This window comes from Carassius auratus, unplaced genomic scaffold (genome assembly GCF_003368295.1).
Source record: "Carassius auratus strain Wakin unplaced genomic scaffold, ASM336829v1 scaf_tig00024851, whole genome shotgun sequence".
In the NCBI taxonomy this organism is placed as follows: Eukaryota; Metazoa; Chordata; class Actinopteri; order Cypriniformes; family Cyprinidae; genus Carassius; species Carassius auratus.
In genome coordinates this window covers 25,618-43,017 of record NW_020525376.1, presented here as the reverse complement: position 1 = coordinate 43,017, position 17,400 = coordinate 25,618, and the positions used below count along the sequence as shown (strand labels likewise).

Here is a 17,400-nt window from a genome sequence, read left to right as displayed (position 1 = left end):
AGTATGCTGGAAACATTTTATTTGAAGCTGAAGCTACACAGGACAGAGTGACCAACACCATGATAACATTACTTGAGTTTTCAATTGAGGAAAAACTGGGTAATAACTATTCAGAATTACATTTATAGTCTCTCAAACTCTCATGAACGCCAAATAACAAAAGAATACAAAGAAAATCAGAAAAGATGAAAACACATTGTCTTGCATAAAGCATTAGCGCAATTGTCCTACATCATGATTAAATTAATTGTGAGACATTTAAGGTTTACAACCTGAAAGTTAAGAGAAACTAACAGCTGTTATCTAACTCTGCAAATCAATTCAGTGTGAACGTTTTCTATTCAGTGGAGCCATGACGTTTCTTCTGTTTTGGTTGTTTGATTGGTTTAACAATGCTGTTTGACAGCAATGTTGGAGAATCCATGAACCTGAGTGAGCTGAGGAGAGTCCAATGAGACCAGAAGTTTCTGTGGACCGTGACACGTGGGAATAAACTTCTCTGTCAGGCACACTGTGGCATTCCCTGCAATGTCACTGTGAAAGAAAGAAAGATGATTTTATAATACTGTGTAATTATATTTTACTCTTCTTCTTTTTTTGATTAAATAATCACTGTTTAGCAACAGTTTGAATATAATGCAAAATTAATTTACGGTTTAAATAATTAAATCAATTTTACCCATAGTTGACAACTCTTGCATGCTGCTGTCCAAGTCCCACAAAGCGGAATACAGAGTTCTTCAGGACACGAGGCAGAGGATTCTGGAAAGTGATTTTGACTGGCACTTCTTGACCCAAGACAGCATCACTTACAGGCTGAGAAGAAGCACATACAAGACACAATTTAACACTAAATAATTCCAACCAATCAAAAGATTCAACAGTTAAACTCTAACTTTAAACTCACAGCGACAACAAGATCTGGTGTGCGCAGTCTGAAGTTGTACTGGGTGGCCAGAACCTGCTTCGTCTGAGCCACGTGTCCAAAGAGGTTGAGCATCAGTGAGGTGTGATCCACCAGGTGTTCCTTATACTCGTCATAACTCAGGGTCCATTCCAGAGCTCTGCCTATTATAGCAAAAATGACAAATACTGAATGAATACTCATGCTTTCATTACAAGTCTCTTTACCCATAAGCTGCATAATGCCAACTGGGTGGTATCATGTATTGCAACTCTTTATCACTTCTCACATTCAGCTTTATCTTTGAACTCTTTATGATTTCTTACATTCAGAGGGCTTGAGCTCGATGCATGTCTGGTCTCTCTTCAGGAAGGTCTTCCTGACTCCGGTGTAGTACGTGGCTGCAGCCTGGCTGTAGAGGGTGACGCTACGAGGTGAGCTGCATTTGTTTTTAAGATTGATGTAAAGCAAGGCATCCTTGCCCACACATAGTCCATCCTCTTTCAGGCTGACTTCACAGACAACATCCTCAGGACAGGGCAGTGGGTATGTGCATCTTCTCAAGCCATGACGAAGAGCTGTTTCCAAAGCAGTGCTCTTCTCAGAAGAACCTGATCAATAAAATACAAGGTAAAATGCACATATGATTGAATCCCAGGAGAGACACCAAACTTCATCATTTCTAGAAGCCATGGTTCAAAGTATTAAGGGGCTAAAGCAGATGTTTTAAGTGAAATGCTTGTGGGTTTTACCATATGGGTGTTTGTAGAAATTTGTGATGTCTACACGTTGATCTGAGCCGACAGCTTTGGTACTGATGCAGTGACCTACTACATCCTTCTCAATATGAACAACACCAAAGGTCCCGTCACATCTCCGCTGCCAGTAAACCTTATCATTGTTCACCTAGAGACACGACAGGAATCAGAAGTTATAATCGCTGTTTGTAAATTGTATGCAATGGTAAATTAAAGGAAATAACGCACTTCTGCGAAAAGGAAGGGCACATCATGCTTCAGGAAGACCTGCCCGCTGCGGATCGCAGCAACAGAGGTGGGACCGCAGCGGAAGAAGCCCTGGCCGGTCAGTTGAGGAGTGGAATCAACCACCTGCCAACCTCCAAAACCAGATGGCAGGTCTGGCCGAGTCATCCAGGCCTCATTCCACACATGGTAGTTCCTACATGGAAGAGAAGAAGAAAGATCTAGAAACACTTCATGGACATTCAGAGGAACTCTTGGTGACATTATAAATGGTAATGATACTTACCAGATTGGATCACGGTTCATGTGATCGATCAGCTGAAATTTCTCATCCAAGTAGACATCAGTTGACAAATGAACATCAGTGTCATGAGCAGAACAGAAGTTTGAAACTGGACGAGCAGGAACACCCAAACACCTCAACACTACGAGAAAGAGAAGAACAACAAAATAATTACATCTGTAATCACTTTCTCAAAACTTCTTCTTGTCCAGTCTGCAGGAACTCTTACGTGTGTTGGTGACTCCAGCAAAGGCCAAGCTCTGTCCATACTTGACTGGCGTTCCTCCACATTTGTAGAACTGTTTCAGGATGGCACTGCTGCTGCACCAGGATGTAGGAGCAGTTCCATCTCCATAGCAGTGTGACCAGTTACCCACCAGCACACCACTGCCTTTGCTGGCAATAACCTGTTAAGGAAATACAACTGAAAGTATTATAGAAATACTGAATTAAATAAAAGAACAAATCTGACTATTGTGTCAGGCTTTCCAAATGAAATCAGGTGTTGATAAGAAGGAAATGAAGACTCACCATGTCAGAAACCACTCTGGAAATGTTAATGGGGCTTCCCCACCCTGAGCAAGGTGTACAGCTCTTCTCCAACACATACATACACGCAGACAAGATTCCCTTCTCAAACTAAGAATCACAGAGGAAGAAAATTAGATATTGTGAAGCAACCCCTTCATGCTATATTGTGCACTTTTATATCTCAAGTATGGGAAGGTTAGGAAAAACTAGAAACCATAGCGGTGCCTTAGTCTCTAACATATCATGAACATTAAGATATCTTTGAACTTTCGTAATATATTAATGAAATCTTGGCTCTTACTTGACCAAAGTTCCATGTTTTGCAGCCAATCTGCTGCTTAGTTCCGTAGTAGATTCTGCCCATGTCATTCAGCACATACTCAGCTCTCTCCGCCTCATCACTCAGGTACACACAGTCATCTGATGAAGAGAACAATGGACTTTAATCGGAAAAGCATTTATTTTCTTTCCTCACTCTATTATATTTTCATATTTAGCTTTCAGTTGTTATATTAAAGTATAATAAAACACGTACCTTTACACCAGGGGTTGAACAGCATGTAAATGTCATTTTCAGGAACATAAGGTAAAGTGAATCTTCCTCCTGGACAGTGTGTCACGACACTGAGCTGGTATCGTCCAACACAAGCAGTCGGAACAGAGTTCACACACAGTTTGATTCGGTTTTGGGCTCGTTCCACAATCTTTGCCCCCCAGCAGTCTTTCTTGAATTCTTCCACAATTGGAACGATCACATAAGTGCCGTCCCGGATGGATGGGATATGACCTGTTAAACATACAAAACAACAAGAGATTCCAGTGATGGTAGAAATGCTGGTTCAGCTCCTCACATGTTCCTCCTCTACATATGTAGATACAGTTTATTCTCTGTTGTCTTGGATCTTTTAGAAACTAACCTAGTTTGAGCTCCAGGTGAAGCTTGTCACAACTGGGATTGAAAGGACGGCACAGATCAACCCACATGTTGAAACTCTGTCCTCTGCGGACGATGAGATGGTCATCAAGGAAACAATGTGTGTGATGCTCCTGACGATTCAGTCCGGTCCTGCACTTGAGAAGGTCGACTTTACTCACCCGGAGGACAGCATCTGAGAAAACATAAAAGCAGAACACAGGTAATTGGTTTTCAAGCAAATAATTCATTAATTTATAATGAGTAAGAATAACCCATTTCCCATCATACACTGCAGGACAAAGATAAAGAAAATGTGAAGACTCTTACTCTCTGCTCCACAGACTTGCGTGCTTGTACAGTCATCCACATAATTCTTGACGACGACTTCCTTTGTGTCATAATCATGGCATTGAGCAACAAAACCGTAAGGATTAGCGTATGAAGTACCCCAAGGATAATCATATGAAGTACCGCAAGGATAATCATATGAAGTAGCGCAAGGAGTAGCATATGGAGTAGTGCATGGGTTAACACAAGGGTTAACATATGGGTAGGCATAAGGGGTAGTGCATGGGTCAGTGCAAGGGTTAACATATGGGTAATGATAAGGGATAGTGCATGGGTTAACGCGAGGGTTGGTGTGAACCGGTGTGTAGTATGCTGGTTTCCTCCAGTTGTACTCCTGCAGTTTAATGGCTGGGAAACGGCCAACGCTGCAGAGGTTTTTGTATGGGTTGTATACAAAAGGCATGCTGGGCAAAAAAGAAAGGAATGAGAGTCATGAGTGTGATCTGTAATTGGTCAGTAGATAGTTAATAATTCATAAATTAGGTCTCTTTGTTCTTAGAAATCAGATCTCCAGTTTCTTTTTAAGCTGCAATTGCTAGACAGCAAAAACATATCCTTACATGAAACATTGGGCTTTTCCCAAAAATTTTGACTATATAAAGTTCATACCAGTATAATAGTTTTTAGCCAACTCTCGATCCACAAAACAGCCTATGAAATCTAGATGTCAGCTTTCTAATAGAAATGAATAAAGAAAGTTTCAAACAATGTCTGAGATGATTACTTACATGGATGTTGTCCTTGTCTGTTCAAGAGAAACTGAACTGGAAACTGCTGCAGAAAGTGAACAGTAAGTCCTGCTTTAACCAGCTTGTGGCTCGTTCTGTTGTTTGTCTCTACAGCAGACGGGATATTTATACTACATCTCCATCTCCACCCCATCCACAGCTCATAGCTGAAGTGTGAATAGTTGTCCTCTTAAGAAAGCCATTAAAGGATTTTGAGTCATATTCATTTAATTGTTTCTTTTAGAGAATTAATGGGACAAGTTAACATCTTAGTTCTTTGTTCTAAACATTCATTTTAGACTAACATCTATACCAGAGAATAGAATTCATTAAAATCAGCGTGACACTGCCTATGCTGGATACACCAAGATATTGACAACAGAAATAAAATGTATATATTATATATAAACTTAATTTTAAACTTATATTAATGTGTATGTTGAATTGTACTTATTGCAGTATACATTAACATTCTCTCAGACACCTAGATATCAGAAACATTCTATAAGCAACGTGTCTATATATTTCATAAAGACCCTGCTTGTTAATCTTTTTATATTAAGAAAGCAGCACAATGATTTGTGCATTTGTTGCAAAGGAGAAAAAAATATTTGTACATACATTTGAAGAAATTAAGCTAGAGATTAGAGAAGAGATTTTAAGGCCAAATTTGCTCTGATACATACAGTAATAGTGCATTATTAAATTAAATTGCAGTATTGATAGGAGTCCATTACTGTTAATTCTACATTTATTCTCATGATTGTATGAACAAGGATGACTCTTTGATATATGACTGTTAGTCAGTTATTAAATAAAATGACTCATAAAATTGGAAAGCAGAGAAAATGAGTATGAAAATTCTCATGCTAGAGAATTTATTTAAAAAATTACCTGTTTATTTTTCATGTTCATCTTTAATAAAAATTCTCCTTTTCCATGACAGAAGATAAAATGCTGCTTCAGGCCCTGTGAATAAAACAGCGTCCCCATGCAGTGATGTTGGAAGATGTGTCTATCTGACAAGAGCAAGTGGAAGTAAGGAATCTGATTTCATAACTTCAAATCAGTATGCACCTTTGGATTTATCAACTATGTTATAAAAGGCATTTTCAAATAGGTCATGATTTTTTTTCTGAGACGATATAATTGTTCATTATCCCCAACCTGAACCTTATCCTCCACCCAGAAGGCGTATGAGAAAATAAGTAAAAAAAAAGCCTTTAATATGACCAATTAAATTAAAATGACCCAAATACATCCATAAATCAACTGTTCAGCACATTATTAAAAGTGTGTCTAGTAATTATGTTTAAACTTGACAGAAAACAATGAAAAGGACAATATTCATTTATTCACTATTAATTCAGTTCGTCTGACCATCCATCCATCCATCCATCCATCATTATTTCAACCATCCATCCATCCATCCTGTCCTTTCATTCATCCATCCATATTTCATTCCATCTATCCTTTAATCCAAATCGAAATCAATCCATCAAAATGGATTTACTTAAAATGACGTTGTGTTTATCACACCATAATAATTTAGTTTAGTCAGTGAAATCAGTGCAATTTGTGATGGTGTGACACAGTTGATGTTGGATGGAAACCAAAATTTTGTAGATGCAAAACTCTCAAGAAGTGCTCAATGAGCTTTCAGCACTGGACTTTTGAAAAACAGGGATGCTCTGATACCGCTCTTTACTGTAAATGTATAATCTCCAAAATAATATGTATTATGTATTACAGACCAGCGAGTGTGATTTCACCAAGTACAACATGTTCCTTGGACAACATTCCAATCAACCAATCAGAATTGAGATGCACACTGATTCTAGGAAAACATTATGGGTAGGGTTAAGTTTAGGGGTAGGGATTGGGGTTTTTTCATCAAATGGTGTTGATCCAGGAATATGTATTACCTGGCAAAATCACAATGACCTTTACAGACCATTATTATAATGCTCTAGTCAGTCTTACCCATAATTAATCTGACATGCTGCAGACCAAGTCCATCAATACAGAAATATCCAAGACAGTAGGAACCACACATGAACTGTTGATGGTCACTGGATTTGTCTTGGAAAAGAAAAAACATGTTTGGAAAGGTTGGGGCATTTTCTCCTCTCTATTTTACTTAGCTACATCACAGAAACTACTAGACTTTTCATGTCATCTCAGAGACTGAAATCACTGTTGTTGGGAGTTAAATACTTAAAGTTTCTATCTTTCAATTTCAGGCTTCTTTAGTGCAGTTGGTTATCGTGTGAATTATTATTATTATTATTATTTTATTTACTACACTTGTTTTTATGAATATTCATTGGCAGACAGTTTAATTCTTTCAATAACATAATCTCTTTTAAGAGTTCTCTCTTTAAAAAGCTGCATGCATGTACAGACAGACATAAAAGTGTTCTTTATATTATTCAAATTCATCATATTATTCAAGTTTATTTTATTTCACTTCCTTTAAAATGTAATTTTACATGAAATTATGCAAAATGTGTAAATGTTTTGCATATTACACAAAACAACGCCAGTGACAAAACAGTGTCCTTTTTTTTCTCATTTTTGTGTAATAATATGGCATAAATACCTGCTTTTACATTTTTATAAGACGCACAAGAGCAAAAAATAAAAATAAATAAATACATAGTTTCTTTATTTGGCTGATCAATTTGAGCTGATTTGTCACATGAACTGTAATTCAGTCTGGTCAAGTACTATTTGTTGCAAACATTACATTTTACATTATTGCAATAAATCACTCAAGTCTTTGCGTTTTAACATTTCAAAATTCCCACCCAAAAAATTAAATTTATACTTAAACATCTTAACCGACATGTTAGACATCTTAACTGCCTTCGAGACTTCTTAACTGACATCTTAACCAACATCTTAACTGCCGTCAAAAATTGGCCAGATGAAGGCATCTCAGGAGACAGGAATTGTAGCTTACACTGAATTCAGACGTGCCTTAATGCCTTCCTACCTTTGAATTTGTCCTCCGAAGGCAGCATTTTCAGTTTTCGGATGCAGTCTTTAATGTCTCGGTTAACTAATGACCCGATATAGTCCGGCTATATTTCATCATTCCATATATATATATATTTGACATGTTCAATACGTAGCCTGTGGGTGATTCTATAATTGGAGATACATTTGACAAAAGTTCATTTAAGTAATTCAACTCAGATTGTGAAACTTATGTATTAAATAAGTTAATTGCACACAGACGGACGTATAAGTCTTTGGTTATTTTAATTGTGATGATTTTGGCTCACAGTTAACAAAAACCCACCAATTCACTATCTCAACCAATTACATGTAGAATACTTCATAAGACCAAAAAAAAAAAAAAAAAGTATGTCCATTTACTTAACATGTACTCATTACTTGGTAGAGGCTCCTTTTGCTTTAATTACTGCCTCAATTCTGCGTGGCATGGAGGGGATCAGTTTGTGGCACTGCTGAGGTGGTATGGAAACCCAGGTTTCTTTGACAGTGGCCTCCAGCTTATCTGCATTTTTTGGTCTCTTTTATCTCAATTTCCTCTTGACAATACTCCATAGATTCTCTCTGGGGTTCAGATCTGGTGAGTTTGCTGGTCAGTCAAGCACACCTACACCATGGTCATCTAACCAACCTTTAGTGAATTTGGCAGTGTGGGGAGGTGCCAAATCCTGCTGGAAAATGAAATCAGCATCTTCAAAAAGCTGGTCAGCAGAAGCAAGCATGAATTGCTCCAACATTTTTTGGTAAATGGGTGCAGTGACTTTAGTTAAAAAAAAAAACCCATAATGGACCAAACACCAGCAGATGACATTGCACCCAAAATCATCACAGACTGTGAAAACTTAACACTGGACTTCAAGCAACTTGCCACCCTTCCTCCAGACTGAAGGACCTTGGTTTCCAAATGAAATACAAAACTTGCTCTCATCTGAAGAAAGGACTTTGGACCACTGGGCAACAGTCCAGTTCTTTTTTCTACTTAGCATAGGGAAGACGCCTCTGGCATTGTCTGTGGTTCAGCAAAATCCATGACACCTCTGTGTGTAGTGGCTCTTGATGCCTTGCCCCCAGCCTCAGTCCTTTCTTAGTGAAGTTGACTCAGATTCTTGAATCGATGTTTGCTTGACAGTCCTCATAAGGCTGCAGTTCTCTCTGTTGGTTGTACATCTTTTCCTTCCACACGTTTTCCTTCCACTCAACTTTCTGTTAACATGCTTGGATACAGCACTCTGTGAAAAGCCAGCTTCTTTCTCAATGAATGTTTGTGGCTTACCCTCCTTGTGAAGGGTGTCAATAATTGTCTTCTGGACAACTGTCAGATCAGCAGTCTTCCCCATGAATGTGTAGCCTAGTGAACCAAACTGAGAGATCATTTTGAAGGCTCAGGAAACCTTTTGTTTTGAGTTGATTAGTTGATTTGGCAAGTCACCATATTCTAATTTGTTGAAATATTGAATTGGTGGGTTTTTGTTAAATGTGAACCAAAATCATCACAATTAAAAGAACCAAATACTTAGGGCCCTATTTTAACGATCTGAAACGCAAGTGTCAAAGCGCGAAGCGCAAGTAACTTTGTGGGCGGGTCTCGACGCTGTTGCTATTTTCCCGGCGGGATAAATGGCTCTTGCGCCCGGCGCAAATCTAAAATGGGTTGGTCTGAAGTAGCTTCATTATTCGTAGGTGTGGTTTGGGCGTAACGTGAAATAAACCAATCAGAGCATCATCCAACATTGCCTTTAAAAGCAGGTGCGCAAGTTACATTATGGATTGCTATTATTATGGCGTATTTACCAGGCGCACGCCAGGAGCGGTTCACAGCCGAGGAGACTGATGTTCTTGTAAGAGCAGTGAAAGACAGAGAAGTTGTGTTGTATGGGGATGGGAGAAACCCACCCAAAATAGCGTCGGTTAAACAGGCGTGGGAGGAAATAGCCACAATTGTTTCATCGATTTTTTTTTTTTCCTGGTTCTTGACGGACAAACAAATTTGTCAGATGTCCTTATATACATATATGTCTTGCCCTCTATCAGGCAAACAGGTCTGATCCTTAATTACTACAATTAGCCTGAATAATTTGTAAGCAAGATTTCACAATGATTTCCGTCATCTCATGTGTTAATATTTTTTTAGTGTAACAATTTATGATTTGCAAAAATAACTGTTGCATCTGTGTAGATTACATGAGCAAAGTGTATGCGCGTTGTGCACGCTATACATTATGGTCAAGCTTGCGCCCTTAAAATAGCATAATGAACAACGCGCAACGCGCCACTGACTTTAGACTAGGTTTTTTCTGGTCAGTGGCGCAATTGTTTAATGGAACAGCAAAATAGCACCAGGGATTGTTTGCGCCGGAACACGCCTCCTTTTTTGCGCTGAACCGCCCAGGGAGCGCAAGTTCATTCACTAGTTTAGCGACATGCTTCTGTGGAGGGAAAAGCGCGCTTTGCGCGGGTGCGTCGGTGTACAAAGTCAATTGCGCTGGGTGCAAGATAGGGCCCTTAAACTACTTCAGTCTGTGTGCACTGAATTTATTTAATACATTTGAGTTGAATTACTGAAATAAATGAACTTTTCCATGACATTCTAAGTTGTTGCGACACACCTGTAATAACTCATGGGATCCTGATAATATTTCATGGCCATTTGATATTAATTTGAGGGAATGTCATATTAACTCTTGGGAATGTGATATTATGTTGTGGCCTCAAGATCATTTTGTTAAGGAAGGACAACCTTATGTTGTGGCTGCAACTTCTTATGTTGAGGGAATTATATATTTTTCTAGTGGCCATTAGTTTAATGCATAAACAAACCTGCATGACCATAGAAACCCGGGATTATCAAAAATAGATCATTTAATTTAATATTTGTATATGATTATTATTATTACATTAACTTATTAGGGCTATATTTTTATATTTATTGTTGTATATAATTTCTCAATGAAATACTATAGCATTTATAATTATGGTCCATTAATTAGCCGAAATAAAATGAAATGCATGTTAAATTTAAAATGCAATCTAGCAAAAATTCTAGTCAGCATAATCAAAGCTTTATTGGCATGCCGAACATTTACAGTAGGCTATTATTTAAAAAAGTATTCAGAATGTTAGGTAAAGAGATTGAAATGAAGGGGTATACGCGTTAATTGACTCCAGAGGGTTAATGAACTGACAAGACTGTAGGATGGATAAAAAGGTTTTCTTGTAGTCCTATTTTATATTATGCACTTTATGTAACATTTATTCATCATAAATTTGAATGCTGCTTATCGCATTTAGTCTGATAGCCAAGGACTATGGTTAATATAATAATTTAATAATGTCACAATTTCTATAATAAATAATATAATACTTTCTAACTTGCTATGATAATGCAGGTTTGTTTACATTTAATTCCTGGCCATGAGAAAAATATGTATTAGTTCCCTCAACATAAGAAGACATAATATCACGTTCCCACAAGTTAATATGAAGTTCCCTCAAATTAATATATCCTGGTCATGACATATCAGGATCCCATGAGTTATTATGTTGTGGCTAAAAAAAAACTAAGTGAAGAGACCATGTCTCCTTAGGGGCACCATAGAAGGGAGATGCAGGGAACAGGGATTGTAATTTTGCAGTAACTGATGTTGTAGCTGCAAACAAGTGTTTGTGCTTTTCTACATATATCTATTAAAATACTGATATTCTGGTCTATTCTGGGACGAATTTACGTTTTATCAAAAGTTGGGAGGACATGTCCCCCATGTATTCTGCGCTCATACATCCATATAACCCCTCACCCCAAATCCAGTATTGAAGTTTTTTAATTTTTTTTTTTTTTGTTATTTATTTTTTTTTTTTTACTATATTTCGCCTATAGTAAACAGTAACAGTGCCTGCTTTTAAGTTTTTCATCTTAAGCATCTCTGGTCTTAAAATGACCTGTTTACTAAGCCATTGTGTATTTTTCTTTATCACTGTCCCAGTAACTAGCCCAAATAACAAGTAAAATAAGTACAAAAAATGCAGTACAAAAATTGGAAAATTTCATTATATTTGTTTAACTTATTTTTTTGTTAATGAAAGCAGCAACTGGGACACTGATAGAGATTGCGATCGACAGGTTGGGGGTCACTGGTCTATATTAATATTCTGAGGTTTTAGAAACAAGCAGTCTGCAAAAGTTTGGATAAATGAGTATATAAAATTATCTGTTATGGAAAGTATATGAGACAAGAATGTATTACTAATTTTAAATGACAAGAGGAATAAAGCCTCATTTTAATAGATCCCTCTATATCACAAACTGACACAGTTTAGTATGCTGGATTTTTTATTTTATTTTTTTTATTTGAAGCTGAAGCTACACAGGACAGAGTAACCAACACCATGATACAATTACTTGAGCTTTCAAATGAGGAAAAACTGGTAAATTAATATTCAGAATCACAATTATAAGCTTTCAAACTCATAAAAGGCAATTTCAGAAAGACTACTAAACAAATCAGAAAAGATGAAAAGACAACATTGTCTTGCATAAAGCATTAGTGCAATTGTCCTACATCATGATTAAATGCATTGTGAGAAGTTTAAGTTTTCCAACCTGAAAGTTAAGAGAAACTAACAGCTGTAATCTAACTCTGCAAATCAATTCAGTGTGAACGTTTTCTATTCAGTGGAGCCATGACGTTTCTTCTGTTTTGGTTGTTTGATTGGTTTAACAATGCTGTTTGACAGCAATGTTGGAGAATCCATGAACCTGAGTGAGCTGAGGAGAGTCCAGTGAGACCAGAAGTTTCTGTGGGCCGTGACACGTGGGAATAAACTTCTCTGTCAGGCACACTGTGGCATTCCCTGCAATGTCACTGTGAAAGAAAGAAAGATGATTTTATAATACTATGTAATTATATTTTAGTCTTTTTTTTTTTTGGATTAAATAATCACTGTTTAGCAACAGTTTGAATATAATGCAAAATTAATTTACGGTTTAAATAATTAAATCAATTTTACCCATAGTTGACAACTCTTGCATGCTGCTGTCCAAGTCCCACAAAGCGGAATACAGAGTTCTTCAGGACACGAGGCAGTGGATTCTGGAAAGTGATTTTGACTGGCACTTCTTGACCCAAGACAGCATCACTTACAGGCTGAGAAGAAGCACATACAAGACACAATTTAACACTAAATAATTCCAACCAATCAAAAGATTCAACAGTTAAACTCTAACTTTAAACTCACAGCGACAACAAGATCTGGTGTGCGCAGTCTGAAGTTGTACTGGGTGGCCAGAACCTGCTTCGTCTGAGCCACGTGTCCAAAGAGGTTGAGCATCAGTGAGGTGTGATCCACCAGGTGTTCCTTATACTCGTCATAACTCAGGGTCCATTCCAGAGCTCTGCCTATTATAGCAAAAATGACAAATACTGAATGAATACTCATGCTTTCATTACAAGTCTCTTTACCCATAAGCTGCATAATGCCAACTGGGTGGTATCATGTATTGCAACTCTTTATCACTTCTCACATTCAGCTTTATCTTTGAACTCTTTATGATTTCTTACATTCAGAGGGCTTGAGCTCGATGCATGTCTGGTCTCTCTTCAGGAAGGTCTTCCTGACTCCGGTGTAGTACGTGGCTGCAGCCTGGCTGTAGAGGGTGACGCTACGAGGTGAGCTGCATTTGTTTTTAAGATTGATGTAAAGCAAGGCATCCTTGCCCACACATAGTCCATCCTCTTTCAGGCTGACTTCACAGACAACATCCTCAGGACAGGGCAGTGGGTATGTGCATCTTCTCAAGCCATGACGAAGAGCTGTTTCCAAAGCAGTGCTCTTCTCAGAAGAACCTGATCAATAAAAGACAAAGTAAAACGCACATGTGATTGAATCCCAGGAGAGACAGCAAACTTCATCATTTCTAGAAGCCATGGTTCAAAGTATTAAGGGGCTAAAGCAGATGTTTTAAGTGAAATGCTTGTGGGTTTTACCATATGGGTGTTTGTAGAAATTTGTGATGTCTACACGTTGATCTGAGCCGACAGCTTTGGTACTGATGCAGTGACCTACTACATCCTTCTCAATATGAACAACACCAAAGGTCCCGTCACATCTCCGCTGCCAGTAAACCTTATCATTGTTCACCTAGAGACACAACAGGAATCAGAAGTTATAATCGCTGTTTGTAAATTGTATGCAATGGTAAATGAAAGGAAATAACGCACTTCTGCGAAAAGGAAGGGCACATCATGCTTCAGGAAGACCTGCCCGCTGCGGATCGCAGCAACAGAGGTGGGACCGCAGCGGAAGAAGCCCTGGCTGGTCAGTTGAGGAGTGGAATCAACCACCTGCCAACCTCCAAAACCAGATGGCAGGTCTGGCCGAGTCATCCAGGCCTCATTCCACACATGGTAGTTCCTACATGGAAGAGAAGAAGAAAAATCTAGAAACACTTCATGGACATTCAGAGGAACACTTGGTGACATTATAAATGGTAATGATACTTACCAGATTGGATCACGGTTCATGTGATCGATCAGCTGAAATTTCTCATCCAAGTAGACATCAGTTGACAAATGAACATCAGTGTCATGAGCAGAACAGAAGTTTGAAACTGGACGAGCAGGAACACCCAAACACCTCAACACTACGAGAAAGAGAAGAACAACAAAATAATTACATCTGTAATCACTTTCTCAAAACTTCTTCTTGTCCAGTCTGCAGGAACTCTTACGTGTGTTGGTGACTCCAGCAAAGGCCAAGCTCTGTCCATACTTGACTGGCGTTCCTCCACATTTGTAGAACTGTTTCAGGATGGCACTGCTGCTGCACCAGGATGTAGGAGCAGTTCCATCTCCATAGCAGTGTGACCAGTTACCCACCAGCACACCACTGCCTTTGCTGGCAATAACCTGTTAAGGAGAGATTATTTAAACTAATTCATTTTGAATGCAGTGAACTTTGTGAAGAAATACCACATTCAGAAGAGAACAAATCTGACAATTTTGAAGGATTTCCAAATGAAATCAGGTGTTGATAAGAAGGAAATGAAGACTCACCATGTTAGAAACCACTCTGGAAATGTTAATGGGGCTTCCCCACCCTGAGCAAGGTGTACAGCTCTTCTCCAACACATACATACACGCAGACAAGATTCCCTTCTCAAACTAAGAATCACAGATCACAGAGGAAGAAAATTAGATATTGTGAAGCAACCCCTTCATGCTATATTGTGCACTTTTATATCTCAAGTATGGGAAGGTTAGGAAAAACTAGAAACCATAGCGGTGCCTTAAGTCTCTAACATATCATGAACATTTAGTTATTGTTGAACTTTCGTAATATATTAATGAAATGTTGGCTCTTACTTGACCAAAGTTCCATGTTTTGCAGCCAATCTGCTGCTTAGTTCCGTAGTAGATTCTGCCCATGTCATTCAGCACATACTCAGCTCTCTCCGCCTCATCACTCAGGTACACACAGTCATCTGTGAAAGAGAACAATGGACTTTAATCGGAAAAGCATTTGTTTTCTTTCCTCATTTTATTACATTTTCATATTTAGGTTTCAGTTGTAATATTAAAGTATAATCAAACACGTACCTTTACACCAGGGGTTGAACAGCATGTAAATGTCATTTTCAGGAACATAAGGTAAAGTGAATCTTCCTCCTGGACAGTGTGTCACGACACTGAGCTGGTATCGTCCAACACAAGCAGTCGGAACAGAGTGCACACACAGTTTGATTCGGTTTTGGGCTCGTTCCACAATCTTTGCCCCCCAGCAGTCTTTCTTGAATTCTTCCACAATTGGAACGATCACATAAGTGCCGTCCCGGATGGATGGGATATGACCTGTTAAACATACAAAACAACAAGAGATTCCAGTGATGGTAGAAATGCTGGTTCAGCTCCTCACATGTTCCTCCTCTACATATGTAGATACAGTTTATTCTCTGTTGTCTTGGATCATTTAGAAACTAACCTAGTTTGAGCTCCAGGTGAAGCTTGTCACAACTGGGATTGAAAGGACGGCACAGATCAACCCACATGTTGAAACTCTGTCCTCTGCGGACGATGAGATGGTCATCAAGGAAACAATGTGTGTGATGCTCCTGACGATTCAGTCCGGTCCTGCACTTGAGAAGGTCGACTTTACTCACCCGGAGGACAGCATCTGAGAAAACATAAAAGCAGAACACAGGTAATTGGTTTTCAAGCAAATAATTCATTAATTTATAATGAGTAAGAATAACCCATTTCCCATCATACACTGCAGGACAAAGATAAAGAAAATGTGAAGACTCTTACTCTCTGCTCCACAGACTTGCGTGCTTGTACAGTCATCCACATAATTCTTGACGACGACTTCCTTTGTGTCATAATCATGGCATTGAGCAACAAAACCGTAAGGATTAGAGTATGAAGTACCCCAAGGATAATCATATGAAGTACCCCAAGGATAATCATATGAAGTACCGCAAGGATAATCATATGAAGTAGCGCAAGGAGTAGCATATGGAGTAGTGCATGGGTTAACACAAGGGTTAACATATGGGTAGGCATAAGGGGTAGTGCATGGGTCAGTGCAAGGGTTAACATATGGGTAATGATAAGGGATAGTGCATGGGTTAACGCGAGGGTTGGTGTGAACCGGTGTATAGTATGCTGGTTTCCTCCAGTTGTACTCCTGCAGTTTAATGGCTGGGAAACGGCCAACGCTGCAGAGGTTTTTGTATGGGTTGTATACAAAAGGCATGCTGGGCAAAAAAGAAAGAAATGAGAGTCATGAGTGTGATCTATAATTGGTCAGTAGATAGTTAATAATTCATAAATTAGGTCTCTTTGTTCTTAGAAATCAGATCTCCAGTTTCTTTTTAAGCTGCAATTGCTAGACAGCAAAAACATATCCTTACATGAAACATTGGGCTTTTCCCAAAAATTTTGACTATATAAAGTTCATACCAGTATAATAGTTTTTAGCCAACTCTCGATCCACAAAACAGCCTATGAAATCTAGATGTCAGCTTTCTAATAGAAATGAATAAAGAAAGTTTCAAACAATGTCTGAGATGATTACTTACATGGATGTTGTCCTTGTCTGTTCAAGAGAAACTGAACTGGAAACTGCTGCAGAAAGTGAACAGTAAGTCCTGCTTTAACCAGCTTGTGGCTCGTTCTGTAGTTTGTCTCTACAGCAGACGGGATATTTATACTACATCTCCATCTCCACCCCATCCACAGCTCATAGCTGAAGTGTGAATAGTTGTCCTCTTAAGAAAGCCATTAAAGGATTTTGAGTCATATTCATTTAATTGTTTCTTTTAGAGAATTAATGGGACAAGTTAACATCTTAGTTCTTTGTTCTAAACATTCATTTTAGACTAACATCTATACCAGAGAATAGAATTCATTAAAATCAGCGTGACACTGCCTATGCTGGATACACCAAGATATTGACAACAGAAATAAAATGTATATATTATATATAAACTTAATTTTAAACTTATATTAATGTGTATGTTGAATTGTACTTATTGCAGTATACATTAACATTCTCTCAGACACCTAGATATCAGAAACATTCTATAAGCAACGTGTCTATATATTTCATAAAGACCCTGCTTGTTAATCTTTTTATATTAAGAAAGCAGCACAATGATTTGTGCATTTGTTGCAAAGGAGAAAAAAATATTT

The 17,400-nt window shown here is 38.3% G+C and overlaps 2 protein-coding genes across 2 annotated transcripts; both read right to left on the bottom strand.

Annotated features, from left to right (window-relative positions):
* Nucleotides 1-56: 56 nt before the first annotated feature.
* Nucleotides 57-4,781, bottom strand: LOC113078244 (protein-glutamine gamma-glutamyltransferase K-like). Its single transcript, XM_026250568.1, has 14 exons — nucleotides 4,694-4,781; nucleotides 3,945-4,369; nucleotides 3,619-3,810; nucleotides 3,237-3,488; nucleotides 3,003-3,121; nucleotides 2,702-2,809; nucleotides 2,400-2,577; nucleotides 2,174-2,312; nucleotides 1,891-2,083; nucleotides 1,657-1,810; nucleotides 1,231-1,515; nucleotides 908-1,068; nucleotides 680-816; nucleotides 57-534 (listed from the first exon to the last, which is right to left on the bottom strand). Exons 2-14 carry the CDS (start codon nucleotides 4,366-4,368, stop codon nucleotides 387-389), a joined length of 2,490 nt encoding a protein of 829 aa, XP_026106353.1. The 5' UTR covers nucleotide 4,369; nucleotides 4,694-4,781; the 3' UTR covers nucleotides 57-386.
* Nucleotides 4,782-12,000: 7,219 nt separating this feature from the next.
* Nucleotides 12,001-16,150, bottom strand: LOC113078248 (protein-glutamine gamma-glutamyltransferase K-like; the record flags this gene model as incomplete). The annotated part of the gene is made up of 13 exons (XM_026250571.1): nucleotides 12,001-12,573; nucleotides 12,719-12,855; nucleotides 12,947-13,107; nucleotides 13,270-13,554; nucleotides 13,696-13,849; nucleotides 13,930-14,122; nucleotides 14,213-14,351; nucleotides 14,439-14,616; nucleotides 14,764-14,871; nucleotides 15,073-15,191; nucleotides 15,307-15,558; nucleotides 15,689-15,880; nucleotides 16,015-16,150. Coding segments are annotated over 13 exons (2,202 nt in total), but the record flags the coding sequence as incomplete, so codon positions are not given.
* Between the last annotated feature and the right edge of the window lie 1,250 nt (nucleotides 16,151-17,400).

Excerpts from the sequence above, each read along its gene's own strand:
- LOC113078244 (XM_026250568.1), bottom strand. The coding sequence starts at position 4,368 with ATGCCTTTTGTATACAACCCATACAAAAACCTCTGCAGCGTTGGCCGT. Across the intron at positions 3,122-3,236 it reads GTTCAACCCCTGGTGTAAAG|ATGACTGTGTGTACCTGAGT; the intron begins GTACGTGTTTTA and ends TCTCTTCATCAG. Across the intron at positions 2,084-2,173 it reads ATGAACCGTGATCCAATCTG|GAACTACCATGTGTGGAATG; the intron begins GTAAGTATCATT and ends TCTTCCATGTAG.